Genomic DNA, 26,106 nt, shown 5'->3' with positions numbered 1-26,106 from the left:
GAGGGACCCCGGGGATTTGGGGTTGGGTTTCCTCCCCTCCGCCCCTCCCCCCCCCCCCCCCCCCCCCCGCCCCGCGCCTGCCGCGGTGAAGGAAATGGCCACAGTTCCCAGCAGCTTCATCAATAAATCAATTTATTTAAAAGAATATGTTACAATTAATTACACTAAGTGACTTTACCAAACAACCGGAGTGGTTAGCGCTAGAGAACGAGGAACGACACCGGGAGCAGACGGGGAGGGGAGAGGCTTTTTTTTTTTTTTTTTTTTTTTAATTCCTCCTTTTTGCTTTTTTTTTTTTTGGTCTTTTTTTTTTTTTCCTTCACATTTCTGAATCACGGATAAAAAATACAAGATACCGTAGTGAAAACACCGTTAGAGTTCTCTCGAATAAATTAAAGCGGATGTGTGCATGGCAGCGTGGGGGGGCTGGGGGGGGGGGCCAGCCGGGGGCGCGCTGGGTGTGGGGGGGGCCGAGCCCCCCGATTATTGCTGAGCCCTGGGGGGGGGGGCCCGGCTCCGCGCGATTAAAGCCGGCGGGCGGCCGCGGCGCTTCCTGACCTACTTAGCCGGGCACAGAGCGTCGCTTTCGGTTTCCTTAAGGAAAAAAGAAAAAAAAGAAAAAAAAAAACAACAACAACAACAAAAACCCCAAACGCAGCGGCCTGAAACGCAACAAGCGCTGTGTGCGTCGCAGAGCCCAGGCCAACGGGTTGGGAGCTCCAGGCCCCTCCTCCCCCTGAAATTAAGGACTAAAATTGGTGACAAACCCCGATCGCACAATTTGAGTGCCCGGGACTGGCCCGCGGGGCGCCCGAGGACAGCGGCCGAGAAATCCCATTAGCACAGCGAGCGCTAATTCCCCGCTCGCTGCCTCGCTTCTGCTCTCGTGCCTCTGCCCCGCCGCGGGGACCACGCGACCAGGACGGGTCCCCGAGCACACGGGGCCCGGGGCGGCCACGCTCGCCCCGGGGGGCTCCTGCTCCGGGGGGGGGCCCAGGGGCGATGGCGCGCGGCCTCCGGAGGCACCCGGCACCGAGCGACCTCCACGGGGGAACCTCCAGTGGGGGAAAAGCGAAGTCAGAAGCTTGTAAACGTGTCGAGGTCCTTGTGCCAGGAGAGGTATTTCCCTGTAACGTTGCTGTGTTTTGATTTGTTTTTTTTTCCTTTTTCTGTTTTTTTTTTTTTTTCGCTAAAGTTAGTTTTTAAAAAAAACAACACAATGAATCGGGAGGGGAGATGCGTGTAAAAACGCAAGCTTAAAAAAGGTACTGCCACTGGTATGAAATTTTAAAAGAAATATATATATGTATATACGTGCACGGCCTTTATATATATAGCTTTTTCAGTTTTTTTTTTTTCCTTTTTTTTTTTTTACATACATACATATATATGCCTGAACAGTGCAAATGGACGATGTTTCAGTTTCCAGTTGTAAAAAACAGAAGCCCAGTCCGTCTTCTGGAATCAGACCCAGGTGGAAAGGAAGAGACAGAACACCCCGGGGCGAGCTCGCGCTGTCCACCACCGCCTTCCCCTTGCCACCGCCGAGCCTGCCCTTCTCCTAGTTGCTTAATTCCATAAACATGAAGTTCACAAATGGTATTATTATTAATAATATTTAGTTTAAGGGCTTTAATACAATAACAGAATTTGTAAGTGTTAATTTGGGGGGGGGGGGGGGGGGTACGTTCTTCCGTGCCAAGGGGCTAAGTGGCCGCGTCCCTCTGCTGTGACCTGACCATCTGAAAGATGTTCTGCAAGAGAAGAGAAAGGAGAGGTCAGGGGCAGCCCCGCAGGACGGCTCCTGGCCCCCACGGCCCCGCCGGGCTCAGCGCTGCGCTCCCGCCCTGCACGGCCCAGGGGCTCTCCGGCCTCCTCCTCCTCTTCCTCGTCTTCCTCCGCTGACACGCGGAGCTGTGGCTGCAGGGAGCTGCCCGGCACCACCACGATGCAGTCGCTGAGCACAGGGCTGGGGGAGTTCCCCTGCGCCAGCCCCGCTCGCAGGGCAAGGTTTCAGTTTCTGCCTCAAATGCGAGGCTGTGGGGCAGGCGCCGTGCAGGAGGACACTTGGAGCCCTTGGGGAGTTCCCCCCAGTGGGGACGAGCTGAGGGTTTTTGGGCACCGGGGCCCCACGGGTGCCAGTGGTTGCTGCTGCGGGTGGCGTGGCACCGTGCGGTGTGGGGTGTGCCGGCGAGCCCTGGCCGCGGCACGGCTCCACTCCGGCACCACCAAGCCCCGCCGGGAGCTCGAGCAGAGGAAAGGAGGGCAGGAAGGAGGCCAGGAGCAGCGCCGGGGACTGGACGGATCCCCCTGGAAGCCCGGCTCTCTCCTGGCTCCACGAGCAGCCCTCCCTCTAGAAAAGGGCCAGAGGCTGCAAGTAACCCAAATTCCGCCTGCACGACTCCGCGCTTTCCCTGGAGCTGACCCGAGCCGAGCGGCCCTCAGCAGCTTCGCTGCTGCAGAAGGAGGACGGAGAACGGAGAATTTCCCCCATGGCTCTGCCCTAGGGCACCATCTCCCTCCCGTGCCCGAGCCGCTTGCACCCAACGCACCCCACTGCCCCCCGCCTGCCCCAGCCTTACCCTCGGCCCATCCCGTGGTTGGGCCGGTGCCCAGCGGGAGCCAAGGGCATCCCTTAAGGGCCCGGCGTGGAAAACGGGGCCGCAAGGGTTGGGCAACGCGCGGCATGCTCAGCTGGGCGCTCAGCTCTGGGTGACACACGGCAGCTAAGCCTCCAGCCGGCTCTTCCTGAGCGCACCCCGCGTTATCAGCCAGCACCTGCGGCTTGGGAGGCCCGTCAGCAACTCACAGAGCACCAAATATATCCATAAAGTATCTGCCAAGTTCCATCAATCTTTTTATTTTACACGAGGGAACGAAAATTACCCGGTGACCGGTCAGAAACACTCCTGATCTGGAATTAACCCCACCACCCTGCTCGTGCTGCTCCTGCTGGAGCAGCGAGGGCAGCGGCCGAGCTTCGGGGTGCCGGGGGCAGCAGTGCCCCACGGTGCTCCCCCACGCCAGGAGCTGCGGCCGAGGCTTCCCGTTACATCAAGCGAGATCATGCAGATGCGTATGAATCGAACGGGGAGAAAAACCTTTCCCCCCCGGCAGGGAAGTCCCGGGGTGCTCAGTAGCGAGGAGCGGCTGATTGAAGAGGGAAGGAAGAGAATGCCCCCGGTCTCCGTTCACCGAGCACCCGTCGGCCAAGGCCCCAGGAAGAGACGTCACGGGCTGCGGGAAGGCGCGATGCCGCGAGCGGGCAGGAAGCAGCGCCAGGCCCGGCGCAGCCCGCAGCCGGTTCCTGCGGCCGCCCGGCTCCGCGCCATCAACTCGCTGCCACAACTCTTGCGGGGAGCTCGGCCCCCGAGGAAGGCCCCGGGGGTGAGTTTCAGGCAGCACCCCCCCCGCCGAGCCTGGCTGTTTCATTCCCGCGGTGTCTCCGGGTTTTGCGGGCAGGGCGCCAGGTTTGAAAGGGCAACACAGGAACGCGACCGCGTGCGCGAAGCCTTCACCCCGCTCTTCCTCAAGTGCGCCGGGTGCCCGGGGATCAGAGGGGTTGCCCCCGCGGGAGCGTTATCGCGCAGGATCTGCCTGGCAGTGGAAGCATCACAGGGGCGGGAGGCTCCCACACCCCCGCCAGCGCTGCGCAGCCCGTGCCGCTCCTTCCTGAGCGGTGACACATCCTGCACCCTCTGCTACAGCTTTCTGCTCAGTCAGAAGGGGCTCTCGCCCTGTTTGATGTCCAACGCTTTCTAGCCAGCACCACGTAACTCCTGCCCACGAGAAGCACCGACCGGAACCGCTGGGGTTAACAGCTTTCTGCCTCGCTGAACACAACCGCACTTTGGTTCTTACGAGCTCATTAACCTGCAGCTATTTCAGACGCCCGAGCACGGAGCTAAAACGTGGCGCGGGAGCACGGCAAAGCGATGGGTCCGCAGCCACCGCCGGCGCTCCGTGTCCCCGCAGAGGAAGCTGCGAGCAGAGGCTTGCAGAGAGGCACCCGCAGAGGCTGCGGCTCCTGGCACGCGTCGCTCCACGAGCGCATCAGAGCAGCGGGTGCCTCTCCGCAGGCCTCCTCCATGTGCGCGCCACGGCAGAGGTGCTGGGCTAAGAGCCTACGCGAGGACATCCTAGAGACAGGCAGGAAACGCTCCCGGATGCTTCTCGGCGCATCTTGAGGCGATTGGAAGCGTTTAGCTTTGAATCCTGTCCAGCTTGAATGCGAAAGCAGCTGGGCAGAGGGCGGCAGCAGGAGAGGTGCGTTTGCGAGGCGCTACGACACGAGCGGTTTCACTCCTCACTATTAAAGCAGCGCTGAGAACGGCACGGTCAGTCCCTACGGGTCCTCGCTCCATTGCAGAAGAACAAGAGAAAAAACCACACACCACTAGCCCCGCGGCTTCCAGGATAAAGTCTCTGGTCCTTTACAAGGCGAGCGGAGCCAAAGCGTTTGTCCCCGTGCAGCTGCGCCCGTCCCCTCTCCTCCGGGGAGGCGAAGGGAGCCACCGCTCGCGGCCGGAGCGTCACATCCCGGGGCATCCGGAGACCGGCGGCGTCCAGGAGACGGGCCCCAAACGTTCCTAACGTCAGCAAAGAGGCCTCGAGGCACAAAGCCACCTCTACTCCATCAAAAGCAGCAGTGGGGGGGTTAGTCTGCGGGTTCCCTCCGAGGAGAAGCCACTAGGAAAGGGCACTGTTCTACGCTAACGGGAGCTGGAGCAGAGGAGCAGGAGACACTGCGTCCGCAGCACAGCAGCCAGGCTGGCTCACAGAGCACAGATGCTGTTTGTTTTCAGCCCAATTACCTTGCTGCACATATTGTCTTTACTGCAGTTCTTGTTATCCTTGTCTGTTGCTTCCTCCTCCACCTTTACAAGGGAAAAAAATAAAAAGGGTATAAATAAAAAAGCAGAGCCGGAGGGGATGGGAGGAGACTGAGCAGCTGCTGCTGCCGGAGCGGCTGGAAGAGCGTCGGGAAGGATCCGGGGCGCCGAGGGCCCGGCTTCTGCTGGGTGACCCAGCCCAGCTCCTGCTCCAGCGCCGAGCAGGCCACCAGGATGCAGCCCCCGGCCCCAGAAGAGGCGCAGGGGCAGCACAGCACCATCCGGCTGCACGGCGGCAGCGATGCCGCAGCCTCAGCAGGGAAGGAACGGGCGGCCCCGAGGGCACCGGCCGGCCCCACGTGCCTGGCTCCCTGCCCGCACGGCCCCACGCCGGCCCCACCGACACGGGGAGCTGCGGAGGAGCTCAGAACGAGGCAGGCTGCCCCCTCGGGAAGCTTCTGCTCCACGGTCCAAAGCGGCAGCCACGAAGGCTTTGTTCCTCGAGGGAAAGAGATGTCACCCCAGCAGGGACGCGGAGCCCAGAGCCCAGTTCCTCGGCTCTGCGGGCGGTGCTGAGCGCCTCCTGCTCCCCGTGCCGAGCCTCACAGCGTAACCACACAGCCCCAGCCTCCTGGCTGCCTCCCGCAGGCTCGGGGCTGGGACAAAGGTGGGGGTCCCGCCTCCGGTGGCCCCTGGCTGTCGCTGCAGTGGCTGTCCCCAGCCAGCAGACAGAAGGGCAGACCTGGGACTCCTCGCCCCTGCCTGCCCGGAGGTCTGCGGTCCCTCGTGAGAGCGACTGCTCCAACCTCTCAGGCTGAGCCAAGCCACTTTCCACGTTCGCTACAAAACCCCGCTGGCCTCGCGCTCCTCCGGCCACTGCTGCGTCCTCGGGGCAGCACGGCTGCTGTGGTCTGTGCCTGACCCTGCGCTCCCCGCGCACCCGCAGCGTCCCACGCCCAGCACAGTGCCAGCCCTGCGCCCTGGCCACACCGGGACAAGCACCAGCAGCCCTGCCCTGGGCTGACACCCGGCAGGTCGGAAACTTCCCCGTGGAGAAGGGAATCGTCCCCGCTCGGGAGCCTCCACAGCGGGCAGATTGTCCTGGAGCCCTCTTTCAGACTTGCCACGTTTAAGCTCTGATCAGATCAAGGGCAAGGAGAGGCCCCAACCCCCAGTGGCCGCTTCCCTCTGCTCCCGAAAGGGAGGGCGACCTCCCTGGGACAGCAGGAGCCGGGGCACACGCGGCGGTGATGCCGTAGCCACACGCGAGGTGCTTCCAGCCGCCCTCCGAGCACGCGGAGCGGTCCCTGGGACGACGGCCGTGGGGTGACACCAGCGGCAGCGCAGAGGCTGGCAGACGGAGCAAGGCACTGAAACGTCTCCCTCCCGTGGGAGGAGAGGACAGAGGGAGCGCAGCAGCGGGGATGGAGAGCACGGGGAGGGCGGCTGGGGGGAGCCAGGTCAGAACCGTGACACCTCTCAACGGCTTCAGCGGGAGGAGGCTGAGCAGCCACCTCAGGCTGGGATTCACAAAAACCCTAACACCTCCCTACTCCTCAGCAGCTTTTTGCCGGAGGCTCTCACGACCCTTTCTGAGTAATTCCGCAGCCCTCGTAACCCTGCCGCAGGACCGACGCTTTGCCACCTGCACTCGGCAGCAGGCACCAGGGAGCGACTGGGAACCAAGCAGCTCCCGGAGCTCCTCGCTCGGACACAACACGCAGCGCCCCGCACCCATAGAGCCCGAGCCCCCCCCCACGCTCCCAGCAGGGCCCCCCCGCTGCTCCAAGCACCCGACTGCTCCCGGCACAAGCCTTCCTGCTCGGGCTGCGGGTCGGAGCCAGGCAGAATCGGCTGCCAGTAAAAAGCTGCCGTAAGAGGTGAAGCCGTTTCCCTGCAGCGGCGGGTCCTTACCTCCTTCCTCCACTTGAGCTCGCAGAAAACCCGTTCGAAGCACTCGTGCATGTAGTTGAACTGCAAAGAGAAAGCAGGCGTGTCTCAGGCGGCGGCGGTGCAGCACCCATCGCCCTGCCCGTGCTGCCGGCTCCTCCTGGCGGCCGCCTGCCTCCCCGCCGCCTCTCGCTCCGGAGCTGGGTGCTCCCGCCGGTTCCCAGAGGGAAAAACAAGCAGGATGTGACTTCTCCTTCCCGGTCCGTGAGTAACGGGGGCACTTACGTAGGGGGTGAAGATTTTAACCCATCGGGGCTTCTTCTCTCCGCGTGCGTATTCAAAACAAAACGCCATTCCCTCCTCGTCCGTGTCCCACCGCTGCATTTCGTCCCATTCGAACGCTATGACCTGGTTCTGAAGGGAGACAAACCCCGTGAGCCCCGAGCCAGCAGCCCCCCGGGCACGGGGAGGTTTAAGGCAGATCAGAAAAAGCAAAGCCACGCACAGGGGGGACGAGGACAGGGGAACGAGGACACCGCGCAGAGGGCAGGGAGATGACGCCCCGTGCTGCCAGCCAGTGGCAGTCCCAAGCCCCAGAGCTCTGGGACAAGCTGCTCCCCCTTCCTACGAAGCCGAGGCGGGTACTGGGACCCCGGGCAGAGCCCTGCTGTGCCCCTCACCTCCAGCTGGCCCTCCTCGGTGCAGGCGTGGAGTTTAAAGTGCTTGATGCTGATGGCCGTGATGACGTGTCCCTTCCGCCGGGAGTCACAGGAGCAGTGGGGGAAGATGATCTCGTTGTAACCCTCGCACGTCCGCAACATGTTCAAGTACTGCAGAGAGAAAGCAGCACGTGTTGGACAGGGACCCAGCCTCCTCCCACCACCCTCGTGCTAACGCCCCTCGGAACCCCCAGCCAGGAGGGCTGTGCTGGGGAGGGAAGGGGACCCTCTCCCCGAGGGTGGAGGCACCCCGGAGGAAGAGGACGGATCCTTGGGCCTCGTGCTCCAGGCAGGGCCCTGCGTAACACGGGGGGAGGCGGGGGACGAGCTGCTTTGGCTTCACAGCTTTCTGGGACACCGACGTCCCCTGCTGCACCGGGGCCCTGCGGTGCCTGAGACACGGTGGCCAGGCTTTCGGGAGAGCCAGATCTGCCTTTGGTCGTCAGAAAGCCCGGGGGAGCAGCCGAAACAAAAGCACCGTGGGACGAGCCACGTGGGGGAAGTGCCTATTTACTGACCCTTACCAGTAGTTAATAATTAAGAAGTTTTTTGAACACGTTTCTTGGCTTAGCGCTTCAGGTGACCCTGCTGGGGTTCACGCCAACGCAGCCCCCCAGTAGGGGCCTGAGAGCTACAGCAAAGGGGCTCTGAGCAGGACCCCGAGCAGGACCCCGAGCCATCCCTCTACGAGCGCAGCCAGCACCAGCCGGGGCGCAGAGCTGGGGAAAGGGCAGCCCGCGTTCAGCCGGTACCAGCAGCCCCAAGCACCCCAGCGAGTTATTTACAAGTCAGATTCTTCTGCTTCTTGATCTTCGAGCCAAGCTTGCGTCTGGCGGCTGAGCTCGGGGCACCCCTCTGCTCCCCCACATCTAAGCCAGGCCGGCTCATCGAGTCACACCAAGCCCCCAGGCGCTCGCTGGGCAAAGCGATAAGAGGCAGAAAATCTGTCGGCCAGACAGACAGCGAGATCTGCCGTGGGACTTGCAATCTGGGAAGACTTCTGCCAGGCAAAAAAGAACCTGAGAGACAGGGGCAGGGGACACAGCGAGCAGCACTGCGAGCAGAGCAGTGCCCGTGCCTCTCCGCCAGCCCAATGCTGCCACTTGAGGCGGTCTGAGGCAGAAAACGACCTTTGCCTCTCCATTACTGGGAACAGCTGCTCCCGAAGGGCTGCGGATGGAGGACTGCTACATGGCACGTTCAGCACCTCATCTCTCAGCACTGGCAGTAACACGCCAGTTTTATCTCTGCCTTGTTTGGAGCCCAGTCAATACGTGGCCGTGCCAAGGACAAGCCGCCGATCGAGCTCGCCGGGCACGAGGGGCGGTTTTGGTTCGGGCAGCAGCAGACCCGTGGGGACGGCCCAGCCCCACGCCTGGCACCGCTGCACGCCTGCAACCGTGCCGATGCCTCCGTGCCAAGCCCACACTCCCACAGCTCTCCAGGGTTACTGCTTTCCAAGGAAAGATGTTTTTCAAGGCTGGATCTATCTCCTTTCCAGACACAGCATTGCACGGCACTTGCCGGAGGAAGCAAACAAGACAGGTAGGACAACTCACCATGACCATCTTTCTCTGCTCACACAGCTTCTGTAACTGGTAGGACTTCTCCTCTGCTTTGATGTAGCCTTTCTTGACATCATCGACAGCCTTAAACAGAAAAAGGGAAAGAACACCCAGGAGGTCAGGCCCCAGGATCTCCTCGCAGTGCTTCACCTTCACCAGCTGGCCCCGCGCCGCCCCAGCTCGCAGCCCCCGCAGTCCATTGTGCACCCAGCAAGGGCCGGGCTTGGCGACTCCGGCCCCGAGCCTCTGCCTGCCTCGGGCAGTGCACAGATGCCTGGGTCTAGGAGGGCTCTGGGAGAACATCCCCTGGATGGATCTGCAAACGCTGGTACTTGGAATCCTGCCTCTGCCTTTGGGCATCGTCCGGTACAACCCTTCCACTGCAGGCACACGCAGCCGGCTCCAGCAGAGCAGCACAGGCTTTTCTTTTACCCACCGCACTGCTGGAGGGCAGTGCCGGCATGCAAAAGCTGCTTCGCTCTTCGGGACTGAGCAGGTACACAGCCCTGCCTTTAGCTCCACAGCTGCACACTGCTCAGCCACGACCCCTGCCCTCGCACAAAGCAGCTCATAAAGCTGCCAGCCGGTCTAGGGGATCGCTGAACTTGGTAACAGCGTTTGTATCAGAGGCTGGTACTTGCCCAGTTGGAAGTGTTGGGACCGCATTTTTGGTGGTCGAGACAGAGCAGGATTTATCTCACTGAACTGTGCGATATCTACCTCTGAGCTGCTCATCCTAGACCGGCTTTACACAGAGCATGGCTCTTCTCAGGCTCACTTCATCCCAGAGCATCTGCACGAAAGGGGGCGAGTGAAAGCACAGGCAGAAACGTTCCCTTTCCTCAGGGGGAGCAGGGAGAAGCCCCCAGCTGGTCACTGACAGCGTGCGGAGCTGAGGAACATGGAACCTGCCCACGGAGCGCAGCCCCGCAGGCCCCCTCCAGCTCGCCCTGGGAGGCAGCCTGCAGCGCCTCCCGCTCTGATCACGCCGTGGCCACCAGCTCACCGCAGAGCTGCCGACTCACCCAGCCACCGACCCGTGCTCCTCAAAGCTGCCTGAGCAGGGCCAGCCCTCCAGTTCCCACTCTGCTGCCAGGACGCCAAGGGACAGCGGCGTCTGGAGTCGTTCTGGGAGCCAGGCACTTGGCTACCAGCAGGCGTTGGCTTACCTCCAGCAAGAAATCACAGCTCCTGCCCAAGGAGCTCGTGGGCACCTACCTGATGGAAGAAGTAGGTGACCGCCAAGTCATTGTCGTTGAGAAGAACCTCCTCCTCTGTAGTGAAGAGCCATTTCCGGATGGTCAGGCATGTTCCTGGCACTGCCGAGGTGTAGTTCTGCACGTAGAGTTTGTGGGGGAATTCATTGGGCGCCAGCTTGCGCACTGGAAGAAGCACAGGACACCGAGGTCAGCTTGGTTCAGTACCTGCTTCTGTGGTGCTGCACCCCAGGGTCCCTCGCAATGGGCCCTGGCACACGAACAGGAATTAATTCCCTGGAGATTGAACTCCTCCCGGCTGATGGGGGAGGACGCGGGTGCTGCCCCGCTGCCACCCATCCGGCCAGGCAGGACACGAGCTGGGGACAACCCACCGAGTGTGGTCCTCAGGGGCCATCGCAGCAGCCCGATGTCACCCTCGGCTGAGCACAGGGAGGACCACCCTGCCCAAGGTCACAGAATCAGGGAATGTCTTGGGTTGGGAGGGACCTGTCGGAGCTCAAGAAGAGTTTGGACACACTCTGAGACGTGGTTTGATTGCCTGTTAGAGCCGGACTGCCTCTAACAGGTCCCTGTCCTCCTGGTGCTGGGGTCCCAGAGCTGGGCACAGGGCTCCAGGCGGGGTCTCAGGGAGCAGAGCAGAGGGCACGATCCCCTTGCACTGGTCCAGGGCACCGCGATGCGTGGCGCTGCCCCCACACTGTGACTTGCTGCTCAAGGCCATCTCCAGTTCCCCAAGGGAGCGTTCTGGGTGTAAGTTTCCGTTTCCCTGCGGCTTCCTAGGAAGGGCCCCTTCTCATCACGGCGGGCTGAAGCAGCCTGCTGCCGCGAGTCCTGCCTGCACCGCCCCTGTCAATGCTCACTGCGCTCAGAGCTGCTGCTGCTTTCCTTCACTGTGATGGATTTTCACAGGGGAGCACGGCACGTCTCCTTCGTCAGGTAGGGTACGGTCACTGTCTTACTGCAGCCGGAGCTAACAGCTTCCAGGGAAGTTAAATGGAGCGCATCCAGACAGGAATAAATGGGGATGTACACGGCGAGCGTCCAGAACGCGCAGGCCATAAAGGTTGACTGGAGATTTTCCTGTTCTGTGCAGTCTGAGAAGCACAGCACTCGGAGGAACGAGGCACTAACAGCACCAGCCAGGGCCTGGCAGCCTGAACGCTCCCCGTGGGACTGCGCCAGCACGCGGCAGCCTCCCACCTCCTGCTCCAGGCTCCCTGCACGGCCCAGGTCAGCATTCCAGTACAACCCCAGCCTGTCTTCTGAGCTGGGTTGTTTTAAGAGGGCTTCAGGAAGGCAGAAGTTGCCCCTGCCACTTGGCCAGAATTTTGCAAGTGTGAGGAGCAGTCCTAGAAATCTCCCCCTAAAACTGCACAGCTTGCAGTAACTACAGGGTGAGTCTGAGGCGGGCAGAGCTGACGACCCAGAAATGAAGGCACCCAGCTGCGAAGGAGACATGCACTTGGCTCAAAAGGCAGCGCAGGAACAAGCCCAAACCACTCCACCCGCTCAGCAGCGCGACCTGGGCAGTTTGGACACTCCAGGTTCGGCGAAGCTGGGGGAGCCGAGACCAGGCAGAGACCTCAGCACGCGCCGAGCTGGGAGGACGGCGATTCACAAAGTGCCAAAAGAGTCGCCCAGAATCCCGCAGCTGGGCCTCAAATACCCCCAGGATTCAGAGGCTGAAGGACGGACGTGTCAGCTCGCAGCACGCATCCCCTCTGGGCCAGGACATCACGCCACCTCTACGTGTGCACAGACTAAACCCCATTTCCTCTGCAGCCCCTCTGCTCCGCACCAAGACGCCTTTGGTGCCCCCTCTCCAGGCAGCCACGTTTCAGTGCCGCTGGTCGCTATCTCTGCTCGCTGGGCCCTTTGAACTGCAGTAAAACGCATCTCTCAGTTAACAAGAAGCTCGTCTCCTTGAACTGTTTAAGAACTGGAAAGTCAAGCAGCAGCAGAAAAAGCCATCAAACTTTGAGGGCTCCTCATTATCAGAATCTGCTGTGCCAGCCCGATTCCTCCCAGGGGCTCCTGACTTTGCGAGCACAGATAAGGCCTAAATGAGTGCCACCAGGCTCTGCTAGCACTGCCGAGCTCCTTCCTCAGCTGCCTGTGGGCACCAAAGGGAATAAAAGACTTACCAAAGGAGTGATTGATCACTTCGAACAAGGCGAAGTAGTTTGCGGTAATACTGTCCATTCCAACTTTAGCAGCCACAGCCTAGAGCAACCAGAGGGGAAAACGGAGTGAGCAAAGCAGGAGCCAACACCCGGCAGTCCCTGTGCAGGGCAAGGCCAGCGCCGTGCAGGTTATTCCAAGTATTCATTAACCCGAGGCGTTAGTCATCAAGGAAAGCCTGAATGTTATTCTTCCTGTAAAATCAGAGCTTTTCTTTAGCAAGGGCCCAGACTCGCGTGCTTTTGCCTTCCTGTAAACCGCTCCAGACTGTAACTGCCCCCACTGCTGACAATTAGGTCATCTGTTCTTCCGATGCCTCTGGTTTCAGTTCCTGATGGAAGAGCACACCTCCCCGAGGAGCTGGCTCCACCACCACTTCAGCCCTGCATGCTAATACCACAGCCACATCCCACAGACCTCGGCGGAGGCGATGTGAACTTCAGTAGGTCGTGCCCCAAGTGCCTGAAGGCACCACAACTCTCCTGAAGGCACCACGACCCTGCTCCAGCAGCAGGATTCTGCTGTGCAAAGCAGGAGCTCCCGCGGTCCTCCTCTTTTGCAACCCTTCAGCTCCCTCGCTTGCAGCAGCACTCTGAGTTCCCCTTTTAATTACAGTCTGCCCCCATCACCTTATTCCCCCTACTTCATCGACAACTTCCATTTTTTCTCCAGCAGCGCTGGTTGAAGTCAGTTGTTCTTCATCTTCCACTTCAAGCAGCGGGCCTTCAGGCCACCTGCAAACCTGGAACCTGCCCAGACCGTTCCCCAAGGGTCACTCCCTTCACGTCCAGCTCGCTGTCCTGCCACGCAGCCACAGAGACGCGTGCTGGATGCAGACAGCTCTTGGATCCAGCTCCTCCGCTGCAGCCACAACACACGATCTGCCTAGTGCTTCGAGCCATCCGCCAGCTTTAAGATACTATCAGTGGAAATTAATTCAGCGATTTAACTCTGTCCTTGCAGCCAAGACTGCCAAAGAAAATGCTGCTTCAGCACGGCGTGAGGTTGGAGCTCTCCAGCATTCCTGTCCTCTGCTAAGCAGCACTAATGCCTACCTGCGCTCGAGAGGAGCCGAGAACCCAGCGGGCACCTCTGGGGTCTTGGTCCATGCCTGAATCACGTTAATCTTCCAGTCAGGGGAAAAAAACAAACCAGAACAACACAACAAAAAGTAGCTCACCTGGTACACCTGATCTGTAGTGCTGTTCTTCTTGACTCTGACCGTCACTGTTGTTATATCTGGTAATGCTACCCTGAGCTCCACGTCTGAGACACCATTGTAATTCTAAAGAAAAGAAAAAAGAGGACAGAAATCAGCAGAGGCCATCAGACGTGGCCGCAGGGGCTGGGAATCGCCGCTCCCAGCTGCGGCCCCTGCAGCACAGGCCCCAGCTTCGGCCCCGAGCTGAGCCCAGGGTCCCGCGCGTGCCCTGAGCAGACGCCCCCGCTCGCTCCCGCAAGCTGAGCCCTGAGCTCCACGACTGTTTACTGAGCTCCAGGAGTGCAGTGGGGGGATTTACTGAGCTCCACGGACCACACCTGGTGCTGGATAACTAACGTGGTCACTCGTGCACTGTCACATCTAGCAGCCAGCTGCTCTGCAAGCCTCAGGAATCTGCTTCCAGGCTGCGTGGGGGAAATTCTGAACGGAGGAAGACGTGAGCTCTGCTTCGAGGCAGGAAGCCAAGCAAACCGCTCCGGACCACGACGGGTAGGATTTTCCAGTCGTGGCTTTGTCAGTGAGGAGCGAGAGAAAGCTTTGAGACAGAGCAACTGAATGCGCCACGGAAAAGTTGGGAAAAGAGCAATGGCCAGAGGGCAAACAGCGGCTTTGCTGCTGCGGGCAACCCAAACCTGGGCAGAAGCAAGTCAGACGAGCTGGTATTTAAAGTGCCCGTTGCCTTTCTGCCCAGCAGGTGCCGAACACCAGCAGCTCACACGCAGAACTACCGGGGCTGCCACCAGCAGCAGGAACCAGCAGGCACGCTGCTGCGGGGCCAGGGAGGCCCAGGGCAGGCAGCGAGGCCTCGCACCCGGTTCTGGTCCTCCAAGAGCGGCATCGGAGCCGTTCCCAGCTGCTGCTACGAGGAGAGGCTTCCTACGAGCAACAACAGGCTGGCAGCGAACCGCAGCCTTGGTTTCCTGCTCCGGCTTTCGATTTGACCAGCTGAGGCTTTGGCGGGGAGCATCCTTGCGCTCTGATCCAGTCTCCCCACACCTCTGTACCAGGGGAGGCCGAGTTTCAGCGCCGTGCCCGCGTGCCTACCTCGTCCGACTCCGACAGGAACTCCTGCATGATGTCGCTCTCGCCGATGACGCGTATCGAGCACACTGCGGGACAGAGAGCACGGGTCACTGCCTTGTCCTGGGGCGAGGGGGGCCAAAGGCTGGCAGAGGTGGCGGGGTAAGAGCACCTGCCTGTCCCGCAGGCTGTGGGAAACAAGGGAGGCACGGGGAGCCAGGCAAAGCCTCCCGACACAAGTGCTTTGCAGGCTGCACCAGGGGTGCTGGCACGAGGGCCGATACGCCCCGAATCCCCCCCGACAGCGAGCGACAAGCGTGCAGCGGCGCTGAGTAACTCACTACTGAGATAATCCCCGGGGGGAAACCCATGCTGCAGGCACGCGGCCAACAGGAGGCTCCGACTACACTGAGAAGTGGGCAAGGATTTCATAAATGCGGTATTCCAGAGGGAACGAAGCTGTTTGGGAACTCGGGCCAGGTTCAGTAAATAACCTGGGACAAAACTGTACCAGGCTGCATCCCCCGTGCAAGCAGCCTGCCGTCTCCTCCGGCCGGGATGAAGGCGAAGGAGCAGGGCTGGGACAGCAGTGGGGTGGGGGAACCTGCCCCGGGCCACACCGGTGGGGCCGAGGGGCTTCGTTCCCAGGAGCTGGGTATGGGCAAGCCTGAGCTCAGCACGGCCCCCAAACCCAACCCAGCTACATACGAGCTTCTTTCCCTGGCCGACAAACGAATGCCCGTGGAGCTCGAGCTTTCAGGGCGCCCAGGGAAGGACAGGCCCTGAGGACGCGCTTCCTGCTGGCGAGGAAGGTGGCGTGCGGCCGCACGGCTGCCCGGGAGCTGCGCCCAGCCCCGTACCTTTCTCCAGGTACTCCTCCAGCCCTCGCCGCCGGGCATCCAGCTGCTGCTCCGACAGGGAGAAGGGCCACTTCCCCGGGAGCCGCGGGAAGGTGAAGTTGGCGAATTCCCGTTTCAGGTTCTGGTGCAGGATGGCAAACTCACGGTACCGCTTGGAGCAGAGCTGGCGGCCCGCCATGTAAACGTTGTACACCTGCAGGGAGCAGAGGAGAGGCTGGCTGGGGCGCGGAAAGCTTTCCGACCTCAAACCGGCGCGGCGCTGCCTCCCCGGAGCTGCAGGCAGCACGGAGCAGACCCCTCCTGCCCCCGGGGAGCACGGCCCCGCTGCTGCTCACCACAAACTTCTCGCCGTTCTGCTCCACGTGCTTGTAGGTGGGGATGGAGATGGGCACAGCCTGCTTTTCCGTGTAGTCATAGAAGGACTGTCCCAAAGAGTCATCGCTGGGGTCGAGGTTATCGGCCTCGTGGGGAGGCACCGACAGCACCGTCAGGATCAGCTCCTTCTCCCCGGCGCGGATCAGGTCCACCACTTGTTTGTGGGTCGCTCCTTCAACGTTCACCCCGTTCCTGTGAGAGAGGGCAGAAAAGCCATAAGCGAGGCAGGGGGGACAGCAGAGCTCTCAAACCACGCCAGGACCAGCCCGGGAACCCATCACGTAACCGCTTCCCTCGAAAATCCGCCAGCTGAAGGTAACTGACACTTCCACGGCTTCAGATCTCTTCCCACAACGGGTTACAGAAGGCAAAGAGGAGCAAAAAAAAAAAACGAAAAAAAACCAAAAAAACCCCAACCCACTTAGTTCCCGTGTTAAAATTCTGCAAGTTCTGCTCCAGTGGCAGTGGGTTTTGCAGCTCAGCTCTGCCTGCACAGCAGCAGGAGGGCGAGCGCTGCTCTGGGTTACGCTGCTCCAACTTCTCCTGCTGGCGGTTTCTCGGGTTAGTGGTTACTGAGTTGTGTTTGATGGCTTCGGGCACAGATAAAGCACTGCATGGCACGTTCGCTCCCAGAACGTGAGCCGCCTTCTCTCAGCTCAAGGGAAACACACGAGGTGACCACAGAATTGAGGAACAACACTGAATGCATAACTCACTCTGCTCTGCTAGGGCAAAAGCCATCTCCTACCCTCCGCAGCCCCAAAACATAAGGTAGATTTCCAAAAATCTGTGCTGAAGCTTCCGGATGAACAAGAATGAGAACGCAGGCTCGGGCGCTTGGAGGGCGAGGGTAAGAGATTTCAGAGGCTGCTGCTCCCAGCTGCCGAGACGAGCACCCGCGAGCCCATCGGCGCGGTGCCAGGGGAGATGTGATCTCTCGAGTTCCTCCTCGACAGGCCCGGGAGCGCTGCCGCAACGAGTATGGGCTTCCAGCTCTTGCACCGCTCCAGCCTGACTGCAAGAGCTTGTCCAGCGATGCCCCGAGGCCCATGGAAGCCCTGAGACACGGGGGCAGCTCCGAGCACTCCTGCCCTTCCTGCTCGCCCCAAAGCTGCCGGCAGCGACCCACCGCCCGGCTCTCGCTTGGCCCAGAGATGGCGAGCTCGGAGAGACGCCGCTCTGAAATCCAGCCCGAGGTCCAGAGAGAGCTGCAAGGCTCTCTTCCAAATCTGGAAAAGGACAAGCCTGCTTTTCTTTCTGATAAGGGATAAATTTAGTAGCGAGCCTCCAGAAACTTGCGGTGTCTCCGTACGGAGCTTGGCATCTGAAACACCCCCTGCACAAACAGCCCCAAGCTGGGCTTTGCCACGGCGCTGCCCTCGGGGGGCAGCCGGGGCACCCCTGGGTGACGACTGCTCATATCCCCCCCCAAACCCACCCGCAAAGCTGCCCAGGGCTCCAACGTGTGCCAACAGCCCCCCCCGTCCTCATTTACACCACGGAGGGGCTCCACCGGGACTCGTGGCACAGCCCCTGCCCCGCGCTGCTGCCCGCAGCCACTGCCCGGAGCTCCGGAGGGACGCTGAGGAAAGGCGCCCGCGCCTCCCCAGCCGTGTCGCCTCCCCGCGAAGCCATCCTGCGAGTCACCGAGCCACCCCAGCTCGCCTCAAATCAAGTGTGAGATTTAATTTCAAGCCCTAGCACGGGAATGAAAGAGAACAGCTCTCACCGCTCCGCATCGATCGCTTTTATTGAGCTTTTACTTACAAGAATCGCCCTGGAAAGATCCCATCTCAACTTCCAGACCTGGGTGAGAGAACCCAGGCTCAGGACCAAGTTCAAAAAGCCCCAAGCAGCGTCTGCGAGGCAGACAGAGCGCCTGCACCGCGCCAGGCGTTGGACGGGCCTGGACATCGACCACAGCCGCCAGCCCATCAGTGCAGGGAGGGAGCAAAGCAGCGCCTGGACACAGCCTCTGGGCTCTCTGCGATGAGTGCCCGCAGAGCTGTGCGCAGCCCCTCCAGTCCAGGAACACGGCCAGTAGGTTCAGGGACTGGGAAAATCCCCTCCTCGCTGGCCAGCTTGTGCTAGGAGCCTCCGAAGCAGCAGGTCTGCATGTCACCAACATGCGAAGGAACTTCTTCACGGGGAGGGTGGCGGAGCACTGGGACAGGCTGCCCGGGGGGGTTGTGGAGTCTCCTCTGGAGATATTCGAGGCCCTTCTGGACGCCTACCCGGGCAGCCTGCTCTAGGGAACCTGCTTTGGCAGGGGGTCGGACCCGACGGTCTCCGGAGGTCCCTTCCAACCCCTACAGCTCCGTGATTCGGTGACCGCAGGGCTCGCGGAGAAGCCCCCGCAGCGGGGCCGCAGCGCACCCAGCACATCGCCTCGGCGCTGAGAGGCAGCCCCAGCCCCGGCAGGTTTCCTCCTCCCCTCTGCCACAGCAAGGAGCCGGCGGCACCGCAGCCGCACGGGGCACGGCCCCAGCACCTCTGCGATGAAGTCTCCACAGCAACTGCGCCTGGAACAACCACCGCAAACCCACGGAGAACGGGGACGGGGAATCGGGGGGGAATCGCAGCACGGGCAGACCAGAGGCACCTGGCGAGGCGAGAGGAGCCCAGCTGGACGGCGCGCCGCCCGTGCGGGCATGAACCTGCCAGCATGCCACGGGGGGGCCGCGCTTCTCCCAGGACGCCTGGGGGCTTTTCTCTTCCAGCTTCTGCTCCTGGTCGGAGTTGGATTTTTTTTTTCGTTTTTATTTTTGCCAACAGCCGTTCCCATTCCCCTTCCCGGGCCCTCAGCCCGTCCCAGGAGGGCCGCTGGCTGGCTGCCCCCCACCAGCCACACCGGGAGCAGGCCCACGGGGTCCTCCCCTCCGCGAGGGACGCGCCCCGCACACGCAGCCCCAGCAAGGCCGGCGAGATTTCGGCGGCTCTCAAAGGGCAGCTTCCTTCGGAGGATTCACTTCTCCGAGCCACGTGCCGCCAGAGGCGGATGCGGTCAGAGCAGGAACGCGAGGTTCTGCCGCCTTCCACCGCAGGGCGCATCGCCTGCCCCCGGCACCCCTCTTCCTCCTCGCCACGAGCGGCCTTGCAGGAGAGTCCGAAGAGATCCTGGAGCACGACGGCACCGCCTGGCCCTCGGGCACCCCAAAAGGGGAGTCCTCCCCCACTGCTGCCCCGCGGGGGCACCCCCAGCCCCTCGCCATCACCAGCAGCGAGAGGCCGCCTTTGTGCACGGGCCTCTGGCCGCCGACACGGCCGCCAGGGGAGGGACCCCGCAGGCGTGGAGCGGGGCCAGCCGCTGGTCGGCTCCACGCGCTCGCCCCTCAGGGCTTGTGGGTGCTCGGGGGAGCCAAGGCGGCGGTGTCACAGCGGGTCACGCCGTGTGTGATGCGGGGCTTGTGCCCGATGCAGAAACACACGCTGGGGGGCAGAGCAGAGCGGTGTTTGCTCACCTTAAGGAGCTTAAAAGCCTTTACAAAACTGGGTTTGTGAAGTGCAAGGGCAGGGAGTGAGCGGCCGCAGGCTGGCTCGGCACCCCGGCTGGAAGGCAGACGGCCACGCGAGCTCCCAGCAAGAGCAGAAGTGCCGAGGAGTTGGACATGGGGATGCTGTGGGTCCCCTCCGACTCAGGACATTGTGTGACCTCGGGATATTCCTTGTGTGACCTCGGGATATTCTGTGGCAAACACCAGGAGACCTCGAGGACGAGGCGTGCGTTTGACAAAGCAGCGCTCCCCAACACACCGGCGCTAAGGAGCAGGCTCCTAAGACCCAGAAGCAAATTTCACTTCTCCCATTTGTACCCTGAGTGACTCATTTTCTGTGAAGACTTCTTAAAATTTCCCAACTGCCTGTCAAGAGAAGACAAGGAAATTTACTGCAGAAAGCCTGCAAGACGCTTCCTTGAGATTAAGACCGCAGCCTGCCTTTGTGCTTTGCTGAGCCCAAACCACCTAGCCAACAAACCACGCAACGAAAGCTCAAGTGACCTCCAAGGCAGGAGCCTCACCCTTCTGCGTGAACATTTCCAGCCACCCCACGGCAGCAGCAGGGCACCAAGGCAAAGCATGGGCCAGATCCTGGCTCCACAGCTCACTGGCAAAGCAAACCCAGCCTAACCCGAGGCGCAGCGGCGCTGCTGAGGGCTAAGCCCAGAAGATGCAGGACGTGGCCAAGAGGCTCCCTGCGGCACCCGGCTCTCACCAGGTCGGCTGCGGGAGGGATTTACGCGCAGCGCGAGGACCACGGCAGCGGGGAAGGATTACTCCCTGCTCCGGGAAGGGCTGACGAGGGAGGACCGGCACTGAGGACGAACCCGGAGCCAAGGGCAGCCGCCACCTGGCCAGCAGCCTCCTCGGGAGAGGCCCTGGAAACGAAGATGAACAGCTAATGAGCTTACGGGACACGGCGGCGTGGGGCAGCTTCTCCAGGCTCCCGAAACGGGCGCTTCGGCATCCCGATCCCTCTCCCTTCTGAGGCCGTTCCGCCAGCTCAGCACCAAACCCCGGCCTCCTGGGGTTTGTCACAGCTGAGGCTCCTCTGCGGGACGTCCCCGGGACCATCCACACCGAGCAGCCTCCGCAGCGGTCCCAGCTCCAGCTCAGTGCTCCAAGCACACGATCGCGTCCTTCCCCCCAGAGGGGATGAGAAACGGCCTTGAGTGCTCCAAGCCTCGGCCCCGATCAGCAAGGGGAGCGCGCTCAGCACCGCAAGGAGCCGGACAGCCAGGCGAAGCCTCCCTTAAGCCCCCGGCGGGGCTCAGCTCCCAGGGCACATCCTGCCACGGTGCTCAGCAGAGCCCCACGCAGCATTTCCCCATCCCCTACCAGGAGGGAAGCCAACCTTCCTCAAACAGCTGCGAAATCCAGACCCAGCGTTAGTCCAAACAGATAAAAAAAATAGGCAGAAACTATGAAGTGCAGCTCCCGTGACCTCTCCTATGTCTCCGACAGAGGTTGGGGTCGTTACCATTTCCACAGACGCCTCTTATGACATTTTAAGGAAGTTTTGACGTCCCCGGGCATATTTCCACGCTCTGCTCTGGCAAACAGCACAACTGCCATTTGCCGGCTCCAATTACGAGAGCAGCGATTCCTCGTAAATGAACACTTCTGAAACACCCTGAAAGAAGACAGGGGACGTAAATATTTCAGAAGGTTAAAATCTAAATGTTACTCAAAGGAAAACAAATACTGACTTGATAGGTAGTCTTGCTGAAAAAGGACAAACATTTTGGACGCTTCAGAAGCCAGACCTGCACCAAGCCCCTTCTGGAGATGCGGGTACCAGCAGCCAGCTTCCGCGCCTGCCCAACACCAGCGCCGGAACACACGACCTGGGTCGAGGCCTCCTCGGCTTCTCCTTCCTGGATCCAGCACAAAAGCCACGCTGAGAGGGCCGAGCTCGGCAGGCAGGCGGCTCACGGCGAGCCCCAGGGCCAGCACGGAGCTGGACGTTCCCGCGTCCCCACGTCAAAGCAGCGACCCTCCGCCCTCCCCTCCTCGGGGCCGCTTCTCCTCGGGGTAACTTCTCGCTGCTGACGACAGCTCGAGCCCGTGACAGCGGCGCTGGTTTCCCGGCCGAGCCCCGAGCAGCCCCCGAGGGCTCCGCAGGCCACGCGCTGGGAAGCGCGGGCACGAGGCGCTGCCCGGGGATGTGGCCGAGGAGCCGGGCAGGGCCTCGCCTCCCGAGCAGCCCCGCGGTCCGCAGGGCTTGCTGCTGCTGACAACGTTTCACGCTGCAAGCACGAACCCCGGCGAAGGGAAACCCTCCTGTCCTACGGACAGCACCCTTAGAGTCTGTAAATCGCTGGGACCGGCGAACAAGGAGGGGACGCAACGTGCGGGAAAGGCACCGCAGGACGCCAGGTCCTGCATCAGCTGTCCCTGCGGGGCAGCCGCTGCCACCCACTGCTCCGGACCTTATCGCAGGTCCTTATCTCGGGTCGTTATCTCGGGTCCTTATCTCACACACGCTCTTGCTGCAGAGAGGCTTCCAGCAGCCGCGGCGGGGAAACGACCTCCGAGGCCGCGGGCAGCTCTGCGCGGCCGCACCGGCACATCGCTCGCCGCTCAGGGGCATGAGCTGAGGTGTCACACGCCGCTTCGGTCCAGAAGAAAAGGAAAGAGGTTTGCTGAGCCGTGTGGTTAGTGAAACAGGCAGCCCTACAGGCTCGGGCCAGGGTAAGCTGCTGACCCTTTTATAAGGTGATTTGCTGGCGACGCGCCCTGCGTGCAAGCAGCAGAACGCTGCGAACAAGCAGCAGGAGCAGCCGCCACCTCCTTTTTACGGTCAGTCCTGTGCTTCCCCAGAGCACAACCAGCTCCGAGGCAATACACGAGGTTAGACTTTGGACCACGAAGAGATAAAGCTTTTGACCCCTGAGGGATGGAGCCGGTCCACGTGAGGAGCGCAGAGGAAGCGCGTGCCCTCACGCCGGCAGAGCCCCACGAGGCTCGGTGTCGGGAGCGGCCCCGAACGGGGGCGGATCTCCCCGTGACCCACAGACAGGCGCAACTCTCGCCCCTTGAGAAAGAGTCCTTGGGCTGATGACGTGCCGGAGGGTCAGGTGGGAAAGCGGAGGGAGCCCGTCAGCAGAACGCCCAAACCACCTCGAGAGGTGCCAGCGGGGCCCCGCTGCCGATCACGCTGCTCCCGGGGCTGCCGGCGCAGGAGGACGGGGCCTGGCTCCGGCCACACAGGGGTCGGGGCTCTGAGAACAACGGCCCTTCGTTACCCGCTCAACTATGGCCCTTCGTTACCCGCTCAACTATGGCCCTTCGTTACCCGCTCAACTATGGCCCTTCGTTACCCGCTCAACTATCGCCAGCGAGCTCCCCTGCAAACAGAGCTAACGCCAGCGCGATTTTCCCTCCCGTCAAGATTAGCGATGATTGTCATTCAGGGTGATAATCAAGAGCTAAATTAGCTTCCATTGTCTGTCTCCAATGCCCTCAACACCCACAAACACACAAGGAGCTAAGAAGATTAGAGAGCACACCAGAGTTATGTTGCCAAACCAGCCTCTGAACACGAGAGGTCGGAGCTACGCGCTGGATACAGGAGCGCGATACAGCGAAGGACGGCAAGAGAGGACTGCAACGAGCGCAGGAACCCAAAAACCCTTGGGACAATACCCAAAACCTCCTCTGGTCACGGGCTAGGGCTGTGGAGCAGCTCGCGCCTCGCCTGATGGGGAAAACCACGCTCAGGTGGCTGCTGCAGCTGCAGGGCTGGGGCCTGGTGAGGAGCCAGACACCGCAGCCGCCTGCCGCGGAGCTCTCGTCGCTCCGCTCCCGCTCCAAAAGCCTTCACCCGTGCCCGTTTGCTCGGAGCAAGTGCCCTGTGCAGACCCCCCAGCCCCGTGCACACTGCTCAGCGCCCAAACACCACACGAGAGCCGGGGGCTGCCGAGCAGGACGCGCGGACGCTCTGGGACAGAGCTCCCGGGAACCCCACCCCCGGCACCGCGCAGGGTGCTGCTGCGCGAAGGAAGGAAAAACTGAGCTATTTTGGGAGGCCGTTTTATTGTTTCCCGCTCCAGCTCACAACGGTGCTCAGATTTATTTGCAGGAGCTGGGTTTTAATAGATCTGGGAGGGTTAACGCCTGCACCAAACGGGACCGGCATCGTGTGAGACCTTTAGGGCCGGCGGGCTGATGTACGCAGCTGGGTTAACGAACCTGGCAGCCTGACAGAGGGCTGAAGCCATCTCACGGGCAAATTAGGAAGCGGCTCCTCCCTGGAGAGGGGCAGAGAGGAAATCCCCGCTCCTCCGACCGCTGCTCCCTGCCCGAGGTGTCCGGACGCCGGTGCCGCAGGCTGTGAGCGGACCTCGGTCGCTGCCTCAGCTCCTCCAGCCGCTGCCGAAGCCCAGACCGAGCCTTCCACCTGCACGAGTCCTGACCTCGCGCTGGCCGGGAAGCCAGGACCGAGCCCTGGCTCCTCAGCACCCTCCTCTTGGCTCACACGCAGCACCGTAAGCGCTTCCCCCGCGGAGGATTTCAGCTCGGCACCTTGCAACGCGCACAAACATTCCCCTCGGTCAATAAACGCTGCTCTCGAGCAGGTCCTCCAGGTGCAGAACTCACCCCGGACACTTCTTCTGCGCGGGAAATCAAAGCGAGAAGCGTTTGGGTCCCACGGGAGAGAGCCCGAGCCGAGCACCACGCCTGCGGCGGGGCACGGCCGGGGAGTTTGGGCTCTGTGGGCCCAGGCACCGCCGCTGCCCTTCACACGCTGCAGCCCGCAAAGACCGGCAGCGAAGCATTCCTGCTGCTGCGAAATCCCTGTAATTAATTAGGACTTGAACTTCACCGGCCCAGCCCGAGGTACAGCCGCGCAGGGACCGGGAGGCATCACGCAGCTCGGGGCACGCAGAGCCAGCCCAAGGAATCGCCCGGCAACAGGGAGAAAAACCCCGACGGGCCGGGGCGCACCTGACGCCGGTCCGCAAAGTTTGGGGCGTTTGGGGGGAAAAAGAGGAGCGGTTTCACCAAGCTGACGCGTTCCCAGGAGAGGAGTCAGTCCCGGACAGCTGGGACCCCAAGAAGAGCCTACCGCCCCGCCAGCCCCAGCTTCCTCCTGCAGAGCCGCACGGCTCCACGGGCTTTGGGGACGGACCCCAGCCCCAGCCCCGGCCCCCCTGCCTGGTCCCACGGGGCCTCATCCTGCTCCCGGGCAGGCCCCCAGGCGCTCTCTCTGCCCCCCCCCAGTCCATCGCAGCGCTCGCCCCCTCGCTCCCCAAGCACCTCCCGTTTCCGTCCCTTCCCCTGCTCTCCCCCAGGACGCAGCCCCTGCCCCCAGCCACCCCCTCTGCATCCCCTGTCCCCGTCCCTGCCCCCCCAGGGCTCTCTCCCGGGCGCTCGGTTCCTCTGCACGCAGCCGTGACCCCATGGGGAGAAGAATTTGGGGACGGGGCTCCCACGGACGTTTCCTCCTAAGGGGTCCCAGCGCGAAGCCCCCCGGACTCGCGGCACCTCCAGGACAGCTCGGGCCGCTCCAGTCCTGGGGGTCCCTGGGGGCAAGGACGGCCCCGAGGCCTCGGCGCCGCCTGGGAACGGACCCCGCGCCCCCCCCCCGTGAGCCCAGCCCGCTCTGCCCCCCGTGCGCCCCGCACCGCCCCCCCGCGTACAGCGGCTCCTTTGGGGGGCTGCGACCCCCCCCCGCCCCCATTTGGGGACCCCCAAACCTCCGCTGCCGAGGAGGCGGGGGCCGTGCCCCTGCCCCCCGCGGGGGGCCTCCCGAAGCCCCCGGGGACGGGAGAGGCTGGCGGAGCCCCCCCAAAACGGCCCCCGCCGGGGGGGGGAGGGCAGCCCCCACAAACGCTCCCAGTGCAGCGAACCGGCACGCGTCCCCCCCCCAGCAAAGCCCCCCCCGTGCGGGGGCACCGGGCAGCGGCGCGGCGCGGCGGGGCCCGAAGCCCCCCGGCGGGGCCCCCCCCGGCCTCCGTGCGGGGAAACGGCCCCGGCCCGGCCCCCCCCCAGCGGCGGCGGCGGCGGCCCCCCCGTACTCACACCTCCAGGATGCGGTCGCCCTTGCGGACCCCGGCGCGGTCGGCGGCCCCGCCGCCCAGCACGGCGCTGACGTGCTGCAGCGGCGCGTACAGCTCGCCGTTGATGCTCCGCAGCTGGCCGCCCTCGCTCACTTGGCCGCGCACGTTGAAGCCGTAGCCGGACTCGGACTTGACGATGCGCACCACCCGCGGCCCCCCCGGCCCCCCCGGCGCCCCCTCGCCGCCGCCGTTCCGCTGCGGCCCCGCCGCCGAGCGCGGCAGCCCCTCGCCCTCCTCGTCCGCCATCTTGGCGAGCAGCGCCCGGCCGGCCCGTCACGCGCCCGCCGCCGCGCCGGCCACCGTACGGAGCCGCCCGCCGCGGGGGGTGCTGGGAAGCGTAGTCCGCGACCGCCTCCCTCTCCCCCGAAGGAGGGTGCCGGGAAGTGTAGTCCGCCGCGCGGCCTCGCGACGCCTTCTGGGAGCTGTAGTGCCGCGCCTCCGCCGTCGCCGTGGCAACCGGGGCAGCGCCGGCAGGCCTCGGAGTCAGCCCCCAGCGCCCCAGGGCAGCGGGGCCAAAAGCCCCGGGGGGCCCGGCCCCAAACCCCCCGCAGGCCCCAGGGCCCCGCTGCCTCCTGGAGCCCCTGGGGATGCAGAGGGAGAGAGGAGGGCTGGAGGCACGGCTTGGGCTCAGGGAGGGGAGGCACACAGGACAGGCAGGGG

The 26,106-nt window shown here is 62.7% G+C and overlaps 2 protein-coding genes across 4 annotated transcripts; one reads left to right on the top strand and one right to left on the bottom strand.

The window, feature by feature from the left end:
* Positions 1–104: 104 nt before the first annotated feature.
* On the bottom strand, positions 105–25,720 carry SNX27 (sorting nexin 27). 3 transcript variants are annotated; one of them, XR_005814909.1, is made up of 13 exons: positions 25,409–25,719; positions 15,845–16,076; positions 15,510–15,702; positions 14,674–14,738; positions 13,588–13,692; positions 12,371–12,449; positions 10,225–10,388; positions 9,001–9,090; positions 7,403–7,552; positions 7,008–7,136; positions 6,747–6,806; positions 4,395–4,877; positions 105–1,754 (listed from the first exon to the last, which is right to left on the bottom strand). XR_005814909.1 is itself a non-coding variant. In XM_040538746.1 (13 exons), exons 1-13 carry the CDS (start codon positions 25,690–25,692, stop codon positions 1,707–1,709), a joined length of 1,662 nt encoding a protein of 553 aa, XP_040394680.1. In that variant the 5' UTR covers positions 25,693–25,719; the 3' UTR covers positions 105–1,706. The 3 variants fall into 3 exon arrangements, 2 of the variants coding, with proteins under 2 accessions (XP_040394680.1, XP_040394681.1); XM_040538746.1 differs by having other exon boundaries at positions 4,815–4,877; XM_040538747.1 differs by lacking the exon at positions 4,395–4,877 and having other exon boundaries at positions 25,409–25,720.
* On the top strand, positions 16,171–21,329 carry LOC121060717 (serine/arginine repetitive matrix protein 2-like). The gene is made up of 2 exons (XM_040538756.1): positions 16,171–17,809; positions 18,500–21,329. Exons 1-2 carry the CDS (start codon positions 17,593–17,595, stop codon positions 19,279–19,281), a joined length of 999 nt encoding a protein of 332 aa, XP_040394690.1. The 5' UTR covers positions 16,171–17,592; the 3' UTR covers positions 19,282–21,329.
* Positions 25,721–26,106: the final 386 nt, after the last annotated feature.

The sequence above is a fragment of the Cygnus olor genome, chromosome 28 (genome assembly GCF_009769625.2).
Source record: "Cygnus olor isolate bCygOlo1 chromosome 28, bCygOlo1.pri.v2, whole genome shotgun sequence".
Classification (NCBI taxonomy): Eukaryota; Metazoa; Chordata; class Aves; order Anseriformes; family Anatidae; genus Cygnus; species Cygnus olor.
The sequence above is the reverse complement of the archived record's forward strand: the minus strand, read 5'-3'. Positions and strand labels throughout refer to the sequence as shown.

Bases quoted from the DNA above. Each gene is read 5' to 3' on its own strand.
- LOC121060717 (XM_040538756.1), top strand. From the start codon at position 17,593: ATGAAAGAGAACAGCTCTCACCGCTCCGCATCGATCGCTTTTATTGAG. The intron at 17,810-18,499 runs GCCAGCCCATCA...TGGCGAGGCGAG, and splicing joins CCTGGACATCGACCACAGCC to AGGAGCCCAGCTGGACGGCG.
- SNX27 (XM_040538746.1), bottom strand. From the start codon at position 25,692: ATGGCGGACGAGGAGGGCGAGGGGCTGCCGCGCTCGGCGGCGGGGCCG. The intron at 4,878-6,746 runs GTAAGGACCCGC...TCCCTTGTAAAG, and splicing joins AGCTCAAGTGGAGGAAGGAG to GTGGAGGAGGAAGCAACAGA. The intron at 1,755-4,814 runs GTAATTGGGCTG...CTTCTCTTGCAG, and splicing joins AAGACAATATGTGCAGCAAG to AACATCTTTCAGATGGTCAG.